Here is a 24,017-nt window from a genome sequence, read left to right as displayed (position 1 = left end):
GGGTGGATTGGGATGTCAGTGACCCCACGCGGTGGCCCCAGTTAACCTGCTCTGAGCACCACTGCTTCCCTGACCCACCCAGAATGTCAGAAACCTAAGGCCGCAGAGGAACCTCCCAGCAATCTTTCTTCAAACAGAAGTGGCTAGGATAAACCCTGGCGTCAGTGCTTCCTGGGTGGGGCAGAGACGGGGAAGCTATGAGTGCACAGCTCAGCACGGAGGAGAGTCTGGGGCCACATCTTTCCATGTCATTCTCTTTAGCTCTTGCACCAGGGTTCTCAGAACCTGCGGTGGGGCACCCTTGTCTCTGGGACACCCATGAGCCCTCCTTCCCACAAGTGGAGCCCAGAGTGGTGGGCACAGGGACACGGGAGACAGAGAAGGGTCCATGTGGCTAGAGCTCCCTAACCCAGTTGCCCCCTCCATCTCTGGGGGCGCGGTGTGAGTAGGTGGGGCGTGCCTGCACAATCTCTTCGCTTGAGCCTCCTTTGTCATGCAGGAAACTCAGTGAAAGGCAACAGCAGCCATGGGGATTGTCCCCAAATCGAAGAGGGGACTGATGGGTGTGGGCCCCCAGGGGTCTGGAGTCCCCAGGGCCTGCTTGGTCTGGACTGCCAGCTGCCCGCCCCGCTCTGACCCATCATCTGGGGTAGTAGTCATCGGGAACACCCGTGAGGTTCCTCCCTTTAAGGGCCGCATCCACCGTCTTGATGTAGGCAGAGATGGTCTTCTGCATGTCCGCCGTGTAGGGGTCGTACTCCAGCTTCCGGAGCCCCGAGCGCTTGAAGTTGCCGTCCTTCTGGCTCTCCACACACAGCAGTCGGTCCTCCCTGACAGCCACACCCAGCAGGCTGACCATCCGGCCCAGCTGGACGAAGAGGTCCTGCTTCAGGTCCTCAAAGTGCACCACCAGCACCTTCTTGCCGAACTTGAGCCAGTCCAGTGTGTGCGTGGCCCACCACGGGGCGTAGTTCCTTACGAACTCTGGCCACTCTGTGGACAGAGCAAGGAGGCCCAGGTCAGCGGGAGGACACAGGTCAGATGGCGTTGGCTATTCACAACAGCGCCACCACTGTTAACCCTTAGATCACCAAACTCGCCTCCCTCCTCCCACCTCGGGGCTGCTGCTTCTGCCTGGAATCATCTTAGCCCTTCCTTCTCTCTGGGGAGAATGACATCTGTCTGGTGCTTACTCCATGCCAGGCACAGACATATATAAATCCTTGTTACTCTATTTTTATATTTTAATATATATTGATCTTAATATAGAGTGTAATAAATATACTAATAGAGCTATCAGTTCACTTATTCCTCACAAGAACACTGTGAGGCAGGCATCATCGTTTTCTTCATTTACAGAAGGGGGAACTCAGGCACAGAGAGGTTAAGTAACTTGCCCAAGGTCACGCAGCTAATAACTGGCAGAGCCAGGATTTGAAACCAAACAGTCTGGCAGCAAAGTCTGGGCTTTCAACTACCAAGTTAGTTATCCTGTGTAGTAACAGTATCTTCTCACAGGATAGTAATAGGGTCTTTGTACAGAGAAGTGGAAAAAGCATACAAAATTTTCAGCATGGTGCCCTGTACCCAGTAGGTGCTCAGTAAACGTTGGCTATTATTACTGTGATTATTCTGTTCTCAGGTGAGATGTCATCTTCCCTGACTCCCCAGGCTCAGGCAGGTACCTCCTCTGGGCTCAGGGCAGTTTAAATCAGATTATTTACATTGTCATTTTGACACCTTTCTATCCTATCTTTCTTTCTTTGCTTTTTATTGAAGTATCACACACTGTTTCTTTGTGCTGTTTGTTCCCTTGCCATGGTAAAAGGACAGGATGGATTGTCACCCAGATTGGGAGTGTGTGTTTGGGATCCCCTGACTCAAGAAAGAGGCAGGCTACAACAGAATGTGTGAAATTCACCAGAGAGCCCTGGAGAAGACCTCAGAGAGACAGCCAGCCAGCCAGCCCCAGGAGCTGTTGAAACTCTGATAAAGGGAAACCCAGGACGGGGGGTCTTGGAGGATGTTGGGAACAGAGAGAGGGATTTGCAGCCCCGATTCTGAGTCCCAGCTGGAGAATCACAGGGCCTGTACTCCGGAACCCTGAAGCCATACCCCCTGCTTCTCACAGGGGCAGCACCACCCTGCACCCTCCAGACGGATATGTTTACTGAACGAGGCTCAGTGAGTCTCCCAAGCTGCGTTGGGGAGCCCAGCTGGTTCTTAATAACTAAATCCTCATCCTTTGCTGGATGATGGATACCCCTTATCTCATTTAATCATAGTAACTACCCTGAAAGGAAAAGACTACTGTTCATTTGTCACCAGTGAGGAAACTGAGGCTCAGAGACGTGAAGTAATTTGCCCAAGGTCACACAGCCAGGAAGCATAATCCAGACCAGGCCTGCCTGATTCCAGGCCCCCATCTTTCCTAGGCACCAGCAGCCTCACCCCCACTCCCTCCCACTGCCTCACACCCAGCAGGGGCTTAATAAATGGTTGTTGAACTAAATTGAAATTCCCAGCCGCCAAGCTGTGATGTGATAAAGGGCTCCTCTTTCTTCGCAGAGCACATCAGAATCTATGGTGAGGCTCCTGCTCCCCCAGTGACCCCCTGGAACACCACAGCTGCTTGGGAAATATTTATGCTGATGACAGAGATATATTTTTTTTTGCGGTACGCGGGCCTCTCACTGTTGTGGCCTCTCCCGTTGCGGAGCATAGGCTCCAGATGCACAGGCTCAGCGGCCATGGCTCACGGGCCCAGACGCTCTGCGGCATGTGGGATCCTCCCGGACCGGGGCACGAACCCGCGTCCCCTGCATCAGCAGGCAGACTCTCAACCACTGCGCCACCAGGGAAGCCCCTGACAAAGATATTTTTTATCCTTCAAATAGATTATTTACAATGTATCTAGCTAACTGGGCCCGTACTGTTATAAGACCAGATGTATCTGTGTGATTAGGAAAAAATCTAGCATGTGTATACTCTGCTTTACTTTTTGAGAAAGAATGTCCCCATTCCTGAGTCATCTCACAGCATCCCTGGTGATTCAGGACAACTGCCGCTCCCATGGCAGAAACCCAGATGGATGCAGAAGGCACTCAGTTACTCAGTCCATCTGGATGGACTTCCAGGCTTAGCCACTTGTGACCATCTCAAGAGGTTCCTGGAGGGTGGTCCTCAAGAAAAAGGAAGGGCCTGTCTGCATGATGGCCTGGATCCCCCAGGTGGTGCCCCTGGCCTTGGACACAGGTGAGGGGGAGATGACATGGCATCCCTGTGACTGCAAACTTCCCTGGGGTGGGAATGTATGTTGCCTGAGCACCTACTGTGTGCCAGGACTGTGCTGGGCACTTTGCACGCACTACCTCTCCAGTGCCCCTGGAGAGTAGGAATTACTCTAGCTCCATCTTACACACGGGAATGAGCCTGGCTCCTGCCCTCCCGGCAAACCCTTTAAGAGCACCTGATCTGATCATCTCCAGCACTCTTCTCGCCCCAGATCCTGCTTACCTCACCTTCAGGTGTCATCTAAGACACGGGTCTGTTCACAGAAGACTTTGGAGTCAGACTGCCAGGGTTCAAAACCCAGCTCCTCCCCATATTGGCTGTGTGACCTTGGGGACGTCAGGAGGTCTCCTTGAGCCTCAGTTTACCCATCTGCACAATGGCAACTGTGCTAAGAACTCCATCCTAGACATGCCATACAGATGGACATGCCATACAGATGGAATGGAATAAGATTTGCAGACCCTGGCACCAGGCCTGGGACATAGCAGGCGCTGGATAAATGTGGGCTACAACTATTCTTGATGTTGGTCCCCAGCATCTCTGAGATGCCCCAAGTGGCCCATCATTTTGGGGCAGCAGATACTCGCCCCCTCCCCACCCCTTCCTAGAGCAAAGATCCCTCACTTGAAGCTCCTGAATGACTTCGCTGGAATGAAGAAGAACAAAAATGAAAATGAAAAACAAAAGCCCTCATTTAGCTCAGGATTCCCGGTAATTGATGGCTGCCTTCAAATTGGGTAATAAAGGTACACTATGCTATGGACCACAGGTGATGAGTGCTGGCTCTGCCAGAACTGTCCCCCACAAGGGCCCGGCGGGACACGTGCTGGCCACTCTCTGCTTCATCTTCTTGTCAAAGGGAGGAACCGGGGTCTGATTAATAGCTTAACTGTATTTAATTCTCCACGGAATCATTAAACACGGTCTCTGTTTCATTAAACAGATCCAGGACAATTCACCTTGTGTAATCATATCACATAAAACTTTGCTTTGGGCCCACTCCAGGGATATCATAAAATCAATGTTATGGAAACAAAAGCCGGGGGTGGGTGGGTGGTGGTGACACGAGCCTCGACCCAGCTATAACTGGGAGGGGGACACGGGTGAGTGACCTCTCAGCAGGTGAGTGACCTCTGCTCTTAGGTGGGAGTAACCCTCACATTCCCGGCCGAGGGTGTCCTAAAGCAGTGATTCTCAAATTTGAAAGCTCACAAGAAGCTTCTGGAAGGAATCTTGTTAAAATGAGAATTCTGATCCAGTAAGCGTGAGGTGGGACCTGAGAATCTGCATTTCAAACTAATTCCCAAGTGATACTGACGCTGCTGGAGCAGGCAAGGGTCTCAAACTCAAGTGCCTACAGGGTCAGATGTTAATGCAAATGAGAGGAATGAGTGGGTGGGGTCCGTGGGGATGGGGTTCTTTGGGGAAGGCTCTCAGGCAGAGCACTTGAAGACCTGGGTCAGGCCTGGGAGGAAGCACTGGGAGAAGGTCCCTCCCAACCCAGACTAATGAGGGGGCCCCAGGCCCCCCATAGGAGGTGTGTGTCCTGAAATCTCCTCTTTCCCATCCCCTGCAGCCTCTGGGCTCAGCCTGTCCTGACACCTCCCTTATCTTTGGTTTTAAAGCTCCCAACTGTCTTGAATAAGGAAGAGGCAAGGTGGCTCCTGGGAATTAGGAAATTGCCTAAACCTGAGACGAGGGGTTATGCCAGGAGCGGGGAGCCTCTGAATGTACCAGAATGTCAGCAACACCCCGAGGTGAGAGACAGCCTGGTAGCTAACGCCTGGCTTTGGATCTCAGCTCGCTCAACTCCTGGGGCCTCCGCCACACGACTCGCTCCCTTCCTGGGATGGTGATTGTGGCAGCCCTTCTTACCTCCTCGGGTAATTAGAAGATTTAAATGAGATAATTATTGCTAAGTGCCTGGTCCCATATGAGCTTCCCAAGTGAATTCCCTCCCTTTTTACTTGGGGCAGTAGGATGCTTGGGAGGTGGAGAGCTGGACTCTAGTCCTGCCATTATGTGCCCGAGTGACTCTGGCAGGCCCTGCCTCTCTTGGGCCTCATTTTCCCCATTAATAGAGAATGAATCCGTGGTTCTCAGGCCTGCCTGCACACTGCTTTAAAAAATACCAGTGCCCAGGCTCCACTCCAGTAATCGTCTGGGGTGCAGCCTTGGAACTGGGACTTCCACACATCCTGGGATTCTGATGTGCTGCTGGGGCTGAGGACGCCTGGGTTCAGCGATCTCCCAGGTCCTTTCCAGCCTGACAAGCAGAACATCTGCTCCTGGGACAGGATCCTGCCGTTGGCACCTGCAGACTTCTCAGCCTGGCCCCAAACAGTGGTCATTTTTGATTGTTCTACAAATAAATAATTCAGAGGTCTCTTTACCCCTGGGAACAAATGTCATCACCTGTCCAAGCTTCCACCCCCTCACTGAGAGAGGGGGTGAAGCAGGGGAAGGGACAGACAGGCCCCTTGAGCAAACTGGGAACCCAGGGCACAGTTGGTCAGGCAGGCCCAAGAGTTTTCATCAATGACATCAGTGCTGAGAATGTGATTGGCTGAGTTAACGTTGTCCTGCCTGCTCCGGTTCTCTCTGGGGAGGGGCTGGAGCGTGGAGCAGCTGGGGGCCAGGGGGAGGGTTTGGAGGAGTGGGAAGCACCCCTGGGCCTAGAGGCTGCAGCAGCCTGGTTCCTTGAAGCTGGATGAGGTCGGCTGGGCTCACGTTCACAGAGTACTTACTTGGCATCAGGAGCTCTGAGTGGGGGGATCTGTAGCCACTGACGTTCAGTCTAACTCATTATCATAGCTCAGTGGTTAAGGGTGTGGGCTCAGGAGCAAGACTCCCTGGGTTCAAACCCCTGCCCCACCACTTCCTGGAAAAGTGCCTTCACCTCCCTGAAACTAGCTTGCCCCATCCATGACACAGGGTGAACTGTGTGAACCTAACCCAGGCATTAGCTACCAGGCTGTCTCTCACCTTGGGGTGTTGCTGACATTCTGGTCACGCATGGAGGTGACTTTCATTGTGGTCATGGAGATATGGGTGATAACTGACATGGGATTTTGAGGAGGTTGGGTCTGACTTCGGAGCTCTCCCCACTACTGTGGGCTGCTGCTCTGTACTGAGACGTTCTTCCATTCTGGAATCTACTAAGCACCAGAGGTGAACATCAAACTCAGATCATCTGAATGAAGTTTAGCGCTCGGAGACTGACACTGTCACTTCCCAGCTACACCTGGGGCAAGTCACTTAACCTCTCTGAGTTTTCCAATCCAGAGTAGTGGAGGGGTTTCATAGAATGATGATCTTAGGAGCTCACAGGTGACCTCATGGCCACTCAGCCACTGACCTTGGGCTGGATTCAGATCCCAGGAAAGGGCTCTTGAATACGAGGGTCCACTGAGTGTTTTTAAAGGGTTAAATTCTTGGATTTTACTACCTCCGCTTTATAAACAGGACAATCTAAGTTCATGGAGGTGAAGGCGCTTTTCTAGGAAGTGGTGGAGTTGGGATCTGAACTCAGGGAGTCTTGGTCCAGAGCCCATGCCCTTAACCACTGTGCCACGGTAACAACCTAGCTCACAGAGGGTGATGCTGGTGGGTATGGTGGGATGTGCAAAGCATACCTCCTCATCTGTAAGCAGGACCTGGACACTTACACACATGCCCTCAAGGATGCCCTCCTGGATTCCTGGCAGGAGACAGCACTAGCCCCTCGCACTGCCCTCTACACCCTAGGGCTCCACCCCCCCCACTCCAAAGCAGTACCTTTGCCCTTCCAGTGGGCATGGGCAGCAAAGCCGATGTGTCCGCCGTACTTGCGGTTGAACTCCGCCATGAGGGCCTTGTAGGGGTTGCGGATGAGCAGGATGGCTGCGTCAAAGGCCTCGATCTCCTTCTGGCCACTCTCGTGCGTCTTGATGCAGATGGTCCTCCCGCTGCGCCAGTGGTCCCGCTCACCTTTAAACCCTTCCCACAACCAGGGGAATAGGGAACGTGGCACTGAGCTGAGGGAGACAAGAGGTCCACCCCACCCCCTCCTGGACCCCTTCAGGAATCCTCAGACGTTCATTTGTCTACTCATTCATTTACTCACGTACTTATAGAGCACCTACTACATGCCAGGCACTGTGCAGGGAGAAAATGATTTACAAAAACATCCATGGGTCTTAGCTTTTGAGAGCCAGATAATTTGAATAGCGACACAAATCAATGTAAAGTCACTGCCGTGGTTAGAGCTTCAGAAGAGGAGTAAGCATGCCTACGTGCCACGAGAGGGGCCTGACAGTGATGTGCTGGAGGATCCCTCTTTGGGTGGAGTCTACATCTCTACCTCACTGATGCGGGGCACGCCGTATGACTGGCTTTGGCCAGCGGATTGAGGGCGGAAATGGGTCTCTGCCAAAGTCTCAGGATGCATCACATTTCTGTTCACTCTGTGTGTTTCTGCTGTCACTGTGAGAAGGACATGCCCTGGAAGCCTGTTGGTCCCAGATGGTGAGAGACCCATGGAACAGACACGGGTCCAACCTGCAGTCTGCAGCTGAGCAGCCCAGCCAGCCTGGCCAAGGTCACTGACCTAGTCAGGCAGCATCCAGAAAGACTTCCTGGGAGAAGGGGTGCTTAGGCTGAGAACTGAAGGACGAGGAAGAATTTACCAACCCAAGTGAGGAGGGAAAGGTGGTGGGAACAGCAGGTGCAAAGGTCCTGTGGTGGGTGGGAAGAAATATGTCGCACATGAGCGACTGGTACAGGAGAGCAGAGGGCAAGAGGGGGATGTGATGAAGAGTTTTAGTACTGGACCAGAAAGACTACACAGCCCTTAAAAGGAATTAAGCAAAAGGAAGGAGGGACCGGATCAGGTTCTCATTTCAAAAGCTGAGGAACTGAAAGCCATTCTGGGTAGCCGGAGGATGCTTCTATAGCACCGACTCCATGCTGAACACTGCTCTGAGCCCTTTTCATGTAGTAGACAACTGATCCTTTCAATAATCCTTTGTGGGTTTTATTTGATAGATGACGAAACTGAGTCCCAGGGAGAGCAAATAACTTGCCCAAGTTACAGAGCTAGCGAGAGGCCCTTCCAGTGGGCGTGGGCAGCAAAGCCGATGTGTCCGCCATACTTGCGGTTGAACTCTGCCATGAGGGCCTTGTAGGGGTTGCGAATAAGGTTCAAAGCTAAGCCATCCTGCCGCCCAAGACTGTGCTCTTCTCCATCTTGGCCTCCCATGCCCATGAGAGTTAAGGCATTTGGATGGGCTCTTCGAAGCCAGTTAGAATGCTAATGTATCAATACTAGACCTTCAAGACACTGGCTGTGTTTCCAACTCAAATGAGTGATCTGGGACATCGTGTCACCTCTTTGGGCTTCAGTTTCCTGTATGAGGTGCCCAGCATACAGTAAGTGCTGAAGGAATGACTTAAATGGAGGGAAGGTCCCAGGCACATAGTAGGTGTTTAATAAGTGTCTAATGTTGACGGAAGCAGGTGAGGTACCCAGGACACGATACTCAGGAAATGTCTGTGGGATGTAAGTGAAGGGAAGGTACCAAGCATATAGTAGGTCTCGATAAACATGCCCAGGTGAGCTGAGCAGCACATAGTAGGTGCTCAGGAAGGGGTATTCCCATGCCCTCCCAGGGGGTCCTTCCCGAGCTCCTGCCCCCGTTCCCTGTTCCCCTCCGCCTCCTCACCTTTGTTGTAGAGAGAACCGTCGAAGTAGTAGCTGCCGGTGTAGAAGCCGGTGGCCAGCTCGATGAGGTGGCGAGCCCACGTGTTGCCGGCACCTGGGAAGCTGGCCAGAGCGATGAGCTGCTTGGACTTGGCTGGAAGGAACCTTCTGTCCATGCAGCGGTTGTCTGCAAAGGGCAGGGCACAGACAGGGGTCAGTGGCAGGGGCACATCAGAAGGAGCCTGTTTAGAAGGGACCAGGGTGTGAGTCCCATCCCTGCCACGTCCCAGCTGTGCGACCCGGTGCTTTCTGGGCCTGTTTCCTCATTTGGAAATGGGAAAATGGTTATATGAGATAATATATGAAAAAGGATAAGCACATGGTAGGGATTCAATAAAAGTCAGCCAGGAGGATGAGACTTCTCTCCAGCCTCAGTTTCTCCCCTGTCCCACTGAGTCTCTTATCACCCCCACACCTGCCTCGAGATTAAAACTCACAAATGCCGTCCATCTGCATGGGACTGAGTCCAAGGTTTTTATCTTGACCTTCAAGCCCCGTGTGGCCTGGTCCTTGCATCCTCCCAGGCTCACGCCACCCACATGCCCTCCCCTCAAACTCCCCCACCTGCCAGCCACTTGGTTCTTTCACTGTCTCATCCGTGCTCTGCTCCTTCCTGACTTGGCAGCTTCAGGTGCACTGGTCCCTCAGCCTTCACTGCCTCCTACCTGCCTTTGACTGCTTATTATCCTGCTCTCTGCTGAACTGGACTCTTCCTTCCTCCCTTCCTTCCTTCTTTCCTCCCTCCCTCCCTCCCTCCCTCCCTTCCTTCCTTCCTTCCTTCCCTCCCTCCCTTCCTTCTCTGACTCCCTGGGCTATCATTAGTGTACTATGTCCATCTCTCTTGTATTACTTTCTGCTACTGTAATTCAAATAATTATTTGTTTAGTCAGAAACCCTGCCCATATTGTCCTTTGCTGATTTACTGGCACTTTCCATACTATCTGGCATCCACCTAACCATCCATCTACCCATCCATCCATCCATCCATTCATCCAAGAAACATTTATTATCCTTACTTGCTTTCTCACAATAGCCCTTCAAGGGAAAAGTCTGAAGTCCTAAATTTAAATTCCAATTCTGCCATCTCCTTGCTGGGTAACCTTGGAAAAATGATGGATCTGAATAAACCTCAGTTTCCTCACCTGTAAAATGGGAATGCTGATAATGATGACATCCTGGGGGTTGGTTAGGAGGGTTAGAAGAGAGAATGGGTGTTGAGTGTTAACACAGGGCTCACATGCTGTGAGCTCTTAGTATTGATGCTGCTAGCCAGAGACCAGGTCTCTTCCCCGTCATGCAGGTTTCATCTGTTTGTTCAGAGGAGAGCAGATTTTGGAAAAAAGCAAACCAAAAAGCATCTTTATCAAGCCAAGTAGGTGTCTGGGAATGGTTTTCACGGGAACACATTGCAAAAAGGAGCCTAGATGCAAAACTTTCTGGAGAGTGGTTATGTTTTATATTTTGATAGGGGTGTGGATTTCATAGGACCCAGTTGGCATCAAATAGTACACTTAAAATTTGTGCATTTCAAAAAAAGAAAAAATTTGTGCATTTCACTCTATGTAAATGCTACTTCAAAAAATCATAAGTGGGGCTTCCCTGGTGGCGCAGTGGTTGAGAGTCCGCCTGCCAATGCAGGGGACATGGGTTCGTGCCCTGGTCCGGGAAGATCCCACATGCCGCGGAGCAGCTGGGACTGTGAGCTATGGCTGCTAAGCCTGCGCGTCCGGAGCCTGTGCTCCGCAACGGGAGAGGCCACAGCAGTGAGAGGCCCGCGTGCTGCAAAAAAAAAAAAAAAAAAAAAAAAAAAATCATAAGTAAATATTGAATTATAATTAGTGATATGCAGACTGAAGTGTAATGATGTTTGCAACTTACTCCGGAATGCATCCAAAAATAAAAATTGAGGGATGGAGAAATGGAGAGATGTATGATAAAGTAAACAGAACAAAATGTTGACAGATGTAAAATCTGTAGGATAAGTCTAGCAGGTTCACTGTGTAATTCTTTCCATTTTTTTCTGGAGGTTTGACATTTTTTCATAATAAAATGTTGGGAGAGAGAAAGAACCTGGCCCCTCAATTTCCCCTGAAAACAGAATTCTCCATTCAAATACTGCCTGGGCGGCGAGGATAAAGCTGGTTATTTTCAGCACTAAAAAGGAAGTTTATTTGGTTCTTAAGCTCCACAAATCGAAACAGATGCTAGAGGCAGTGTTGTATATAGTTTTGGAATCAGACAGACCTGTGTTTCGATCTAGGATGATCATGGCCTAGTTGTGTGACACTGAACAAGGCTCTTCACCTCTCTGAGCCTCAGTTTTCTCACCTGTAAAGTGGGGCTAATAAACCTTACAGGATTAGATGGATAATGCATGTGAAGTATTTGCAGTGTATGTTGAGAAGCTGAGATTAAGAGTGCAGGCTCAGGACCCAGATTGCCTTGGTCTGAATCCCAACTCTGTTCTGTCCTAGCTGTGTGACTCTGGCCAAGCTCCTCAACCTCTCTGTGCCGAGTTGCCATATTTGTAAAATGGTAATAATAACAGCACCTATGTCATTGGACTGTTATGAGGATTAGATGAGTTAATTCAGTCTAAACAGCTTAGTACCCGGCACACAGTAGGTACTCAATAAATGGCAGCCATCGTGGACCAGACTCTTGGCAGCCTCATGAACCACATGACTCTTAAGCCACCCCAGTGTGTAGGGCCTGCAAGTGTGACATGGGAAATTGAACACCAGTAATGGCCTGGGGCCAGGCACTGGGAATGAGCAAACCCATCAATCAGGGGCTATTGAGAAGGCTCCAGTGTCAAGCTGTTCATGGTCATGGGATAATTAAGCTGTGTATGACCCTTCCCCCAAGCTGGGGTAACACAGTTCTGCACAGAGTAATCAACACTTCCTGGAAACTAACAAACACTCATCCTTTCTCACCAGAGTGTAAATAAAGCCAAGGGCCACACTGGCTAAAGACATTTCTGCTCACTGGGCTCTTAGCAATATTCAGCTGCCATGGAAGCAGCCGCAGTTGGCCACCACCGGTACCAGGCTGCTGGTGAAGCTGCCACTAGCTCTTACAGCACCTTTGTAAAAATCAGATAAAGGTTCCCTCCCCTTCCTCTGGGCAGATGTGCTGCCATCCAGAGTGCACAGCATGACAGACAGAGCGCAGGCTGGCTTTCAGGCATTACTTTTCTTCTAGGTTATGCCTGTGCAGTGCTCAACCTGCCCGACCATATATGGCAGCCTAGTTCCTGGGAGATGAAGAGGAGGTCTAGCCCAGTGGTGTTTTGTTAGCTCTCCAGGCTTCAGAGGGTGCGGGGAGTGTCCTTGGCACTGTGGGCAGAGGTTTCTAGCAGGGACTTTGGAGTCAGAGACCTGAAAGCAAATCACTCTTGTAGATGTGTGATTATGGCCAGTTCTCAATCTCTCTGAGTCTTGGTTCTCCCATCTGTAAAATGGGGATGGTACCATCCTGATCATAGGCTTACTGTAGGCTTCCCATCGTTAAATGAGATGAAGCTTGGCATAGGACTGCACATCGCAGGTGGACAGTTTTTTCAGATATTGGGGTAATCCTTCACGGGTTTCCTTTGGGCTGAGCATCCCAGCAAGGCACCTTTCCAAGTGCCACCACCTTTCATGATGCCTCCATCAGGAGAAAAGATTTTCATCTAGAAATATTATAAACACCATGACCTCAGGCAAGTCCTTTACCTGTGCTGAGTCTCGGTTTCCCTACCTGTAAAGTAGGCATAATGACTATTCCTGACTCACAGGAAAGCTGAGGGGAATCAGTGAGGAAATGCATACGAAGGACTCAAGACTGAGTCTGGCACAAAGAAAGTCCCTAAGTGCTACCATCACCACCACCACCACCATCGTCATCACAGTCTGGTACCCCAATAGATGGAAGAGGAGATAAACATTGAGTGTGGGTTCCACTAGCAAAGGAAGAAGGATGAAAGCGGAAAGGATGAGTGAGACAGAGAAAGAGAAGAAAAAGTTATAGGTAAATTTGCAGAATCCTAGAATTGGAAGGCTAACAATCTACAGCTTCATTTTACAGATGGAGAAACTGAGGCTCAGAAAGGGGACACGACTCGCCCAGGATCATGCAGTGGGTCTGTGTTGAAGACCCAAGTCTCCTACTCCCAGATCAGATGTTTTCCCATTCAATCTCACAGCCCCCATTACAGGAAGAGCCACCGAGGGGGTCTTCAGTATAAGGGATAGAGATGAAGGTTTTCAGAACCATCCCCCTTGCCAGGGGCCCTCCCTCCATTGCCCATGCAGGATCTCTAAGCCTGGCTACGCTCACCAGCCCTGCCTCTGCCCTCTGCCCTCTGCTCTCTGGCCTGAACAGTTCTCTTGCTGACAGACTGGCTGGAATGGACTGGCTGGAGCATCTCTGGGAGGGAGGCTGCTGGGAGAGTTTCTGGGGGTCTGCTGGGTCGGGGCAGACCTGGCTTACCTTGGACCTGCGTCTGATACACAATGAAGTAACTGGGTGTCCCGCAGCTCTCAAACTCCTCCGCCCTGCACTTCTGGGCACAGAGCTGTTCGTCCTCTCTCTCGTGGAGGGGAAATCGCGTAGTGGGGAAGCCACAGTGGCAGGCGGTGCCCGCAAGGGCTGCCAGTGGGTACTCCTGGGGTTGAAGCAGGAGAGGAAAGGGAAGAAAGTCACCAAATCCCTGGACAGCCCGGACTCTGGATGCAGAACAGGATTTGCGTTCCAATCGTCCCCTTCTCCATCACTCTCCCCAGCTCAAGGGTCCCCAAGCTTCAGCAGCAAGATTTTGCCTATCTGCGTACCTCCCGTACTATTATATTTTCCAGCTTTTTTGAGGTATAATTAAGTAAAAAATTGCATCTATTTAAGATGTGCGACTTGACGTTTCAATGTACGTATACATTGTGAAATAATCACCACAATCAAGCTAGTCAACACACCCATCACCTCACATAGTTACCATTTTCTTTTTTGCTTTCCTGTACTATTATTCATTTATTTGTTTCCTTTATGTGTCAAGTCACTTTTTAAAATTAATTTATATATATATATTTATAATTTTTGGCTGTGTTGGGTTGCTGCACACGGGCTTTCTCTATTCAAAGGAACTATTTATTACTCCTGAAAGTAGCACTGGTTGGGAAGTATCATTTCCATACATTTCCATACTGTAAACCCCAATACTACAGAAACAAAACCACGTGATTAAATTCTAACTAGGCACTCTGCCTGCCAAGAACTCGAGCCTGGGGTCGACTCTGTTTTTCCTGCAAAAGGGAGATTAGTTGAGGGGAGAGAGGTGTTAAAGATACTTTAGCACTGAAAAGCAGCTTTCTCCTGGAGGTCTTGAAAGAAAACTGAAAAAGAAAAGTTTTTCTTATGGCCATGCATTATGCCAGAGTAAATCCTCTGTGTCTGACAGTGATATGAAGCCCATGCTTTGGGAAAAGCTGTCTGAATTCTTTCTTTTAAGCCAAAGAGGATGTTGATACCTACCTGTAGCCACAGTCTTTGCTGGGAGAGCTGCTCCTAATTGTTTTATTTGTTCTATGAAAGAGCTAAGTGGGAGCAGGCTGGGCCTGAGATCTGGAGGGCAATGGACTGTCCTTGGTCCAACTTGCTTCTGATTAGACGCATGAAGCTGAATTCTCCCTGGCAGCTGGTCCAGGAATAATGTGGTAACAAACCAAGGTCATACCGCCGTGGCTGGTTCCGGTGAGCTTTGCCATGGTAGGTAGGTTTGGTTTATTTCTCACAGGTGTTAAATATGAGCTACAGCACGTAGCCGAAGATCAGAGAGATGCTGATACAGGTGGGTGGACCTGGGCTGGGACTGATGGTATTTTCTAGCCATGTTGAAGCCTCCTCTGACACCCTAAGTCTTTCAGACCCTCCACCACTTGACACAAGCAGCTCTGGACCCCTGTCCACTTAATCCCCTCAATTTCCCTCCTGTGACGCCCTAAGGAGATTAGAAGAAACTAGAAGAGGGAGGTTTGCAGTAGGGTCTTCCTGTCGCCCCCCACCCCGCCCACGCAACCTGCCCACACCTTTGCTTCCCTCCAGTCCTATGTGCAGCTTGACCCTCTTCCATACTGGTTTGCCCTGTGACCTCACTGTCTTGTGTTTGTCCTCCGCCTCTGGCTGATCTGTAGGTTCCTCCAGAGCCCTCAGGACAGAGGAATGTCTACCTGGAGGGGATGCCATGGGAGGGGGATTCCTGCCCAAGAGAGAAAGCTGGACAAAAAGATGGTCGAACCTTCTTCATTCTTATGAACATCGCCCCTGACCTTCCAGGATGCCTCTTGGGAGCAAAGCAAGCACTCAGGAAATGCTTGGTGACTTGAAGTGGCCTAGGCTGCCCTTGAATGGTTCCTGGAAGCCTCTCTGTGGGGTCTCTAGGGTAGCTCAGAAGTCAAGAGAACAGATTTGGTGTCAGTCCCAGTTCTGCCACTTGCTTGCGCTGTGAGCTTGGGCAAGTGACTTCGTCTGTCTGAGCCTTGGTTTTGTCATCTGTGAAATGGGGATGAAAATTCCCAACACCTAGCTTTGTTGTGAGAGGTAAACTGTGTGACCCGTGGGGCAGAGGGCTGCGTGGAGGAGGTGCTCGGTAAGTGGCAGTTTCTATGATGATCCTTTCAGTCTTCCTGAGACATGCTTTGTGAATTAGGAGACTTGATGGAAGAAAAGCCAAGCAGGATGAGTCAGAGCAGGTGGGGGCATTCAGCAGTTGGGGCGCACGCTGAGCACCCAGGAAGAGCCACAAAGTTGGCCCCCAGCAAATGTCAGCATCATGGAGGATAAAGACCATATCTTGTTGACTTTGCACCCCCAGCACTGAGCACAGGGGCCTGGCACAAAGCAGGTTCTCATCAAATATTAGCTGAGTGAATGAATGAAATGGGCAGCCACCTTCTTGTGGTTGGGGAAGGGTGGTTCTCCTTTGGACCCTCGTGTAATTAGCTCACCTTGAGTGAAGGAGGGAGCTCCTCAGACATCACTGAATGCCAGCGATGAGCCTAGCTCTGTGCTGGGTATTGGGAGTGGTCACAAAATGTTTTAGGCCACAGTCTCTGCTCTTGTGGCGTTCCCTGTCTGGCTTGGGAGGAAGGATAAACAGTCACCCATCAAGGATCTCAGGCTGAGAAAGGATCAGCCAGTCGGATCATCCAGTCCAACTGATATCCAATGTCCAAAGTTCCGTATGCCACAGCTGCTCTGCCTCTGCTTGCATACCTCCAGTGATGGGGAACTCACTCTGTCCCAAGGTGGGATTGTCCTTGCCTTTACCTGGCAATCTTCTACAGACGCTTCTCGGCCCAGTTCACACGTGGCCCTCATTCCTGAGCAGTCCTCACTATTAGAACAAACACACTTCTTTGGAGGGAAAGAAATGGGCCCCATGTAACTCCTACCCTTTGGATCCACATGAAACAGTCAAATTCCCCCCATGTCACAGATCACAGTAATGACCTCTCTCATCCCAGCTGGGCTGCTGCTCCTCCAGACAAGCATCCCGTTCCTCCAGCTGCTCCACACCACCCTCCCCAGAGCTCCGTGCACAGAACCAGGCTTACCTTCTCTGTGCAAAGGTCCACACACTTGTCCACAGACATGTTGGGCATGGCAGCCGTCACGGGCAAGGCCAGGGAGAGGTTGTCGGGCCTGCGGAAGCAGCCTCGGAAGACTGCACTTCCATCTGGAGAGACAGAGGGAAAAGAACTAGTCAGATGTAGGCTGGGAGAACCACCTTCTAGGCAAGAGTCTCGCCCAAGGTCACGCAGTGAGCCGCAGTGGAGACTCATGAGCTAGAAAATTCAAAGAATGTCCTCAACCCTGGCATCTCTGTCAACAACACAGGTCACTGAGATGTTCTTGCTGGGCCTTATAATCCCCTTTTCTTTGTCACCACTCCTATGTCTCGCTTTCTCATTCTTGGTGGTGGCAACTTTTCATTTAGGGAAATGACAGATGCCATGGAGGATTTTCGTGATCTCATCAGGAGAGGGTTGGGCATTTGAGGACGGAGGGAAGAAAAGGGTCCAGAGCTCTCCTGCCCGTCCTTCCAGCACTGGGGTGCCCCCTCTCCCTCCCATTGTCCTGGGCTTTAGGGGAAAAACCGGGGCCTCGGGAGTCTCTGCCCCACTCAGTGCTCTAAGGGACTGATTTGTTGGAGAGATTCCCCTTCAGATAACCTAATCTGGAAACATCCCAGCTACGCAACAGAAAATTCAGAAGACGTTGCTATCTCTTTAATAGAAGTCATCCTCAAAACAATACTCAGAGATGTTGTCTTCAGCTGGGTTTACTTGAAGCTGAACCTGAGACAATGTTTTATGGCTTCTCAGGAGAAGCAGGACAGGGCAGGGGAGGAGCTAAGTAAGCATGTGATCTTGGCTGGGTCTCACCTCCAGTCCGGAGGGTAAACTGTACCAGAGTTGGTCCCACTTTAAGGAAAGGGGCCGACCTTGGCCCTATGTGCCCCCCTCCCCAACGTCTGTCATTTGGAAGGCTGCTGGGGCAAGGGTCATTTTTCAGACAAGGGGGCAGATGTGAGCCATTAGTGGTAAAGAGGATTTGGGTGGGTACCCTTTGCATCCATTACAGGTGTACACAAAGACATCAATAAGGATGCTCATTGCAGCATTTATTTAAATTAACAGGTGAAAGACTGGAAGCAACCTTGCTGTCCAACAATGAAGTACTGGACAAATAAAGTAGGGAATGACAACACAATGGGATTCTATGCCCCATCAAAAATAATGATGTTAAAGGTTACTTTAAAGAGATGAAGATGTGTTCAAGATAGAATGTTAAATAAAAACTGAGACCATGAAACTCCACATATTATAAAATATCAATTGTGTCCGCAAATTCTCTCTCAGTGTAAATCTCTGGAGGGACACAGACTAATACGTTAACAACCATGGTTATCTCTTAATAGCAGACGTGATGGTTAAGTTTTGTGTCAACCTGGTGAGGCTATGGTGCCCAGTTGTTTGGTCAGACATTGGTCTAGGTGTTGCTGTGAAGGTTTTTTGAAGATAGGATTAATATCTATAGTTCGTTGACTTTAAGGAGACTTAACAGAGATTTCCCTCTAAAACGTCGGTGGGCCACATCCAATCAGTTGAAGGGATGAGGGGAAAAAACGAGGTTTCCCAGAGAAGAAGGAATTCAGCCTCTGCATGTCAGGCTTGCCAGCCTCTACAGCTGCATGAGCCAGTTCCTTAAATCAATCTCTTGATTTATATATTTGCATATATCTTACTGGTTCTGTTTCTCTGGAGAACTCTGATAGGATATAGGCAATTTTTATTTCCACCTTTTTGTAAAACTCTTTTCTAACTTTTTCGACAGTGCATAGTTATTTTTTAATGTAATAAAGACAAATTTAAAAAATTATAAGTGGCCCCTGTCAAATTTATCTAAAGACTCATGGTGCCCATTTTCAATTGGGTTCCACTGTTCTCAAATCTGAGCTGTATACACTCTTCTAGAAGCACAGCTTTCACATAAAATAAAGGACACTGTTGATGCAGTGAATCAAAATCAGGAGCACAAAAGTAGGTGCCATTTACTGAGCACCTACTATGTGTGATCCACTCTTCTGAGAACTTTGCGAATGCCATCTCATTTTACCTTCCTGGGAACTCTGCAGGGTCCACAGTAAACTCTCATTTTACGGATGAGAGACACAGGGCTTAGAGAGGGGAGGTTATGTGACAATACCAGGGATGCACTGTTAGCGAAAACGTGCTAAGGATTATCTAAGAAAGACAATGCTAATCCTTGGGGAAAAGTGAAGCAAGCTACAAAAATCAACAACTCTGATACAACTCTGTCTTCCCCTGCACAGTCCTGGGTTGGGGAGGGTCTCAGATCCCCCAGGGTGGTGGCAGAGGGCTCCAGGAAGGAGCCCTCTTATTTTAGCATATACGTATATATCTATATTTAAGTGCAGAGAAAAGGATATGAAATTACTCCCCGGGCAGAAGGATGGTGGAGGAGGGGGGAGGGAGTCTAGGAATGAAAATTTTAAATCTCAGCTGTCAAAGGCACCCTAGTGATTACCTCTACCACCTGGCACCATGTAGCCTGAAACTGCTCATCGTGGAGGCAAGTCTAGCAAGCTGAGAAGACATCTGGAATTGGGTTAAATGACTGATTCCCGGAGCATGCTGCAGGCTCCCGCCACCCAGCACCATCTCCTCCATTCCCCACCTCTCACTCTAGGCTGCTGCGAGAGGCTGGTGAGAAGTGATGGTGGTGGACGCTGTGGTCCAGGCCTCAGTCTCCCCGCATGTAAAAGATAGGGAAGGGGTTAGACTATGCAGTCTCTTCTGTACGGGACAGCCCTCCATCCCCCAAATGAGGAACTGCCAGACCCCAAATGGCACTAGTGTCCCGCGGGGGAACACGGGACAGTCTCCCATCCCGTGGCCCAGGATGCACCGAGGGACGCGCCATTTCATCGGTCACCCTGAGGAAGAGTTAGTGATGCTCAGAGAACGTGCCGTACGAGGTGAGGATGCGGAGGGGGGTCAGGCGTTTAAGCTAAAGATTTACAGCAATGAGATGAGAAGCCGGAAGCAGTGTGGACGAAACCTCACGTCACCAGAAAACTTAGTTAGCTGCACGCCAATCAGGTCCCAGGGCAGAGACGCTGGCCTTACTCTCAGAAATAAGGGGACTCGCCTTTTCTCTTTAGACTCCACCAGTGTTTACTGAGCCCGCACGGATGCCAGGCTCCAAGCTGGGTGCTTTGGCTCCACTGAATCTTCGCAGCAGCCACGAGCAGTAGCTGCCACGGCTGGCTCAAGGAGGCACTCTGGCTTCCAGGGTCACAAAGCTGTCTAAGGACAGAGTGAGATCAAAGCCAAGTTGCTCTGTCTCCCAAGTCTATGCCTCTTCCAATAATAATAACGCTACTATGATGATTAGATGCTTATAGTCATATCATAATATCATTGTTATCATCACAGCCACTGTATATGGGTCACGTGCTATCAGCCAGGAACTAGGTTCAACTGTTCACACGTGTGGCCCCGTTGAACCCTTGCATCATTCTGGTGGTATAAGGATCCCCATTTTTACAGATGGAGAAACTCAAGCCTCAGAGGGCTGAAACCGCTTGACACAAGTCACCCAGCTTATAAGAGGCAGAGCTGAGACTGGAATCTAAGTCTGAGATGCTTCCATTCTTGACGATCTTATCGAATGCCCTCGCCGTACCAGGCACTGTGTAAGCACTTGATATACTTTATCCTCCTAATTCCTATAAAGAAAGTCTCACTCTCTCCATTATACAGAAGGGGAAACAGAGGCTCGGAGGGGTAAGTGGCTTGCCTAAGGTCACACAGCTGACAACTAGCAGCATCTGGATTCGAACCTGGGAACATCTGAGCTCAGAGTCCTCACCCTCTGGACTGTCCCTCTTTAAGGAACCACCCCCAGGCCCTGTTTGAGCATTTTCAAAACACTGTGACATATATTCACTCCCCTTTGACCACTAATCATTCACAAAGGCTGTCACTCTGGGGTCTCTCAACTTTGGAGTTGGATTCTCTTTAAGCACCTAAAAATGCCTAGAACTTGACACTGAGTCTCTAGAACCATATTCAAGTTGTTAACCTGCCCCTTCCCCACCAGGACCCTATTCGAGGGACCACCTTATAATCCTCCTGGGCCCCAGCTGGGGCAATGGTTTTGGGGTTGAGGCCAAGGGAGGCCCCTTCAGGACTGGTGTGGTGCTGGGTACACTGTAGGGGTGCAAAGCCCACCACCTTTTATTCTATAGGGTGGATCCTTCCTGGAGCCCTCTTCCACCACCCTGGGGGGTCTGAGACCCTCCCCGACCCAGGACTGTGCATGGGAAGGCAGAGTTGTAGCAGAAGGCATTGGGAGTTTGGGGGTATGTGTGGGTGTGAGGGAACCAATGGGGCAGGAGATGCAGACCATGAGGGTAGCTTGGGCCTGGTTGTAGTGAGGGTGTGTCTGGGAGGTGGGACACTTGTGCACAGTGTGTGTGAGAGGGAGGCAGTGTGTGCGACAGGGAGGCAGTGTGTGCATCTTGTGTGTGTGTGCGCGCGCGCGTGTGTGTGTGACTGGGTTTGTGATGGTGTGAGTAGAGATCTACCTATTTGGGTGCGTGGATACTGAGCTCTGAGACTACAAATGTGCCCCCGCGGACCTGGTTCATCTGAGCGCATTTGGGTCTGTCCACGTGGGAGTCTAGGACCCTGTGTGAGCAGGTGTATGTCCACCTGCCTGCCTGGTCTCTTGACAGTGGGCACTGGGCTGTGGCTGTGTGCTTCGGGCTGTGACTGTATGCTTGTGCACTGGACCTCTACGGGATGAGTCTTATCAAGGGGAGGAGACACAATCTTGGAGGCTCTCTCTGGGTTGCCTGGCAACCATGTACCAGAGAGAAGAGCTCCCCCTCTTCTACCAGAAGGCCTGGCTGAGCCTCAGCCAGCCTCCCACTGGACTGGCCCAATGCCACCAGGGTTGGGCATTTCCCAACAACCCCTGAACAGCCAGCACCCAGATTCGGACAAAAACTTTCGTCTCCTCAGTGCAAGGCCACTTCATGCTTGAGCCACACGAGAGAGAAGAACAGGAGGGTGGGCCCTTCTGCTGGAGTCCAGCCCAGACTGAGTCTCTCCCCAGGGTGTCAAGACCACAGAGACCCTTCCACCTGGAGCCCACAGACAGGTGCACCGTTGGTATCGGTCCAGCTCCTGCATATCACAGAACACCTTGCATATGGGTCTCTGTACAGGAGTGTGTGTGTCTGACCGTAGGCATGTGAGAGCAGGAGTCCACCCATGGTAGTCTTTGGAGTCACCTGCTATTAGGGGCTCACCCTTGGATCCTCTTGCAGATGTGACCTTGAGTAACTGAGGGCACTGGGGTATCACTCAGGGCCCTGTGAGCCCACAGGCTCTTCATCTAGGCCTCTGGCCAAACGCTCTGCCCTCCTATCACCCCCAGCTGGATGCCTGTCCCTTGGGCCAGATCAGCACGCATCTCCAGATGGCCCCGAGGGCCCCACTCTGACCCAGGGGCTCCAGAAGAGGCCATCCGGCCTGGCACCACACCAGAAGGTCATGGTACTTCCCAGGACCATGGCACTTTTCTGGATGAGCTGCCCTGGCCAAGGAGCAGAAGACCAGTGGCTCAGAGACACGAGTTCTAATCCTGACTTTGCTTCTCGTCCCTGACAGGTGGCATCTTCACCTGTCAAACGGGCAGCTCTCCTCCACACGGTGCACACAGGCAGCTCCACCCTTCTTCACTGACCTTGTCATGTCTCCTCTCCTTTCGGAGGCTCAGTATTCTCATCTCTCAAATGGAGGCATAAATACTGGGTGGATCATTCAGAGCCGGACATGAATGAGATTTGTCAGTACAGTGGAAGGGACAGGCAAAGGGCTGTGGATCTGTCTCCTTATAGGAAGCAGAATTCCTACCCTGGCTTCTCCCCAGATGATTTTCTCCTGCCTTCCTGGATGCCAGGAGGCCAGATTGCAAGTGTGGGAAGAGGAAGGAAGACTGTGAGCCCAGCTCTGCTGAGACAGGTCTCCCTTTGACATTTAAGCATCCGCTGATGAGTCCCTGACCCTCCCAGCTTAGAAAGCAGAGCTGAGCTGAATGCCCTGAATACCAAGTAAGGTGACGTTTTCAGAGGCCTTAAAGGGCCAGAGAGGGATCAGAAGCTGCTGCTGTGAGTCTCTCTTTGGTCAAGGTGTGCACTGGGGTGGTGGGGGGAGGGGAACAGGTTTGGGAAGTTAGTTCTAGGAGCAGTAAACCTGCTGGATGTGGGGTCTTCCTACAGTCCTGCCCATTCTTCTTTTGGAGGGAAACCACATAGATTCACAGAGAATTCTGTGATGTCTAACGGGAAGGTCGGACTCCCAGGGATCCGGGGAACACTTTGGAGGCCACCTCTCTCTGCAGGTTGCTCTCCATTATGGCTTGGTGATTGGAACACTGAGAACATGCACGGTGGCCAACACGTTGAATCCTCCTGCTACCCTCATTTCCTCCATCTGTAAAATGGGTTGCGTCACCGGTTCTCCACACCAGTGGTGAGAGGTTTTCTTTTCTCTTACGTCTGAAAACAAAAGAGAAGTGGCCAGCCTGGGTCCCTTGACCTTCCTAACACTCTTCCTGTGATACAAAGAATTTTGGACTTCCACAGCAGTAGGTAGATGCCTTCCTGTTTGCAAAAAAGCTCTCGTGCCCAGCAGAAAGGGTCTTGGTTTTGAATTCAGACAGACCTGGGTCAGCAACTTACTTAGCTGTGTGTCCTTGGACTGAGCCTCAGTTTCCTCATCTGTATATGGGGATGATTATCTCTACCCTGCACAGGTGGGACAGAAGGCGACGCAGTGACATTCACAGTGCCTGAGACCTACCAGGATTCAGTCAATGTGTCTTCCTGCTCCTTCTTCATTGCTCGTTCATGATATGTGAAGGGTGGCTAGATTGCAGGTAGGAGACACAATCAGTGCCCCATTAATACACTCCTGGCACTCACCATCCCAGTACAGGCTGACAGTGACCTACTGTGAACACCCAGGGTATGTGAGGGACAGACTGCACTTGCCAGGGAGTTAATCTCCCTGGGAGCCACCCTCAGCCAATGATGGGTGAATGTTGGAGGATAAATACTGCAGCTTCCTGCTCCTCCAATGGGACATCTCTGAAGCACGCTCTCCACAGCCTCCCACAGCTCCCCGGTGGGATTAGGCCTCAGCTGTCCTCAGCAGTGACCTGCTTTGTAAAGCGCAAGTACTGGCTCCTTCCCTTCCCTTTCTCACATCTCCACTCCCCTGGAGCTGCATCCTGGGGTCATGATTCAAGTAACCCAGAGCTCACATCCTTGTCTCTGGGAGAACCCAACTTAAAATATCTTGGATCTTTGAGCATTCTTGATTCACAAGGGGAATCCTGCACA

At 50.7% G+C, this 24,017-nt stretch overlaps 1 protein-coding gene across 1 annotated transcript in view; it reads right to left on the bottom strand.

Moving 5' to 3' along the window:
• Positions 1–247: 247 nt before the first annotated feature.
• WSCD2 (WSC domain containing 2) overlaps positions 248–24,017 on the bottom strand; it is a 43,394-nt gene continuing 19,624 nt past the window's right edge. Inside the window, exons 4-8 of the mRNA XM_065890007.1 lie at positions 16,630–16,751; positions 13,514–13,688; positions 8,997–9,161; positions 7,072–7,272; positions 248–993 (exon numbers count right to left, since the gene is read on the bottom strand). Of these exons, the coding sequence (XP_065746079.1) occupies positions 641–993; positions 7,072–7,272; positions 8,997–9,161; positions 13,514–13,688; positions 16,630–16,751 (1,016 nt within the window). The 3' untranslated portion in view covers positions 248–640. The remainder of the gene's footprint in view (positions 994–7,071; positions 7,273–8,996; positions 9,162–13,513; positions 13,689–16,629; positions 16,752–24,017) is intronic.

This window comes from Phocoena phocoena, chromosome 13, assembly GCF_963924675.1.
Source record: "Phocoena phocoena chromosome 13, mPhoPho1.1, whole genome shotgun sequence".
Classification (NCBI taxonomy): Eukaryota; Metazoa; Chordata; class Mammalia; order Artiodactyla; family Phocoenidae; genus Phocoena; species Phocoena phocoena.
Note: the sequence above shows the minus strand (reverse complement) of the source record. Positions and strands in the feature narration are given on the sequence as shown.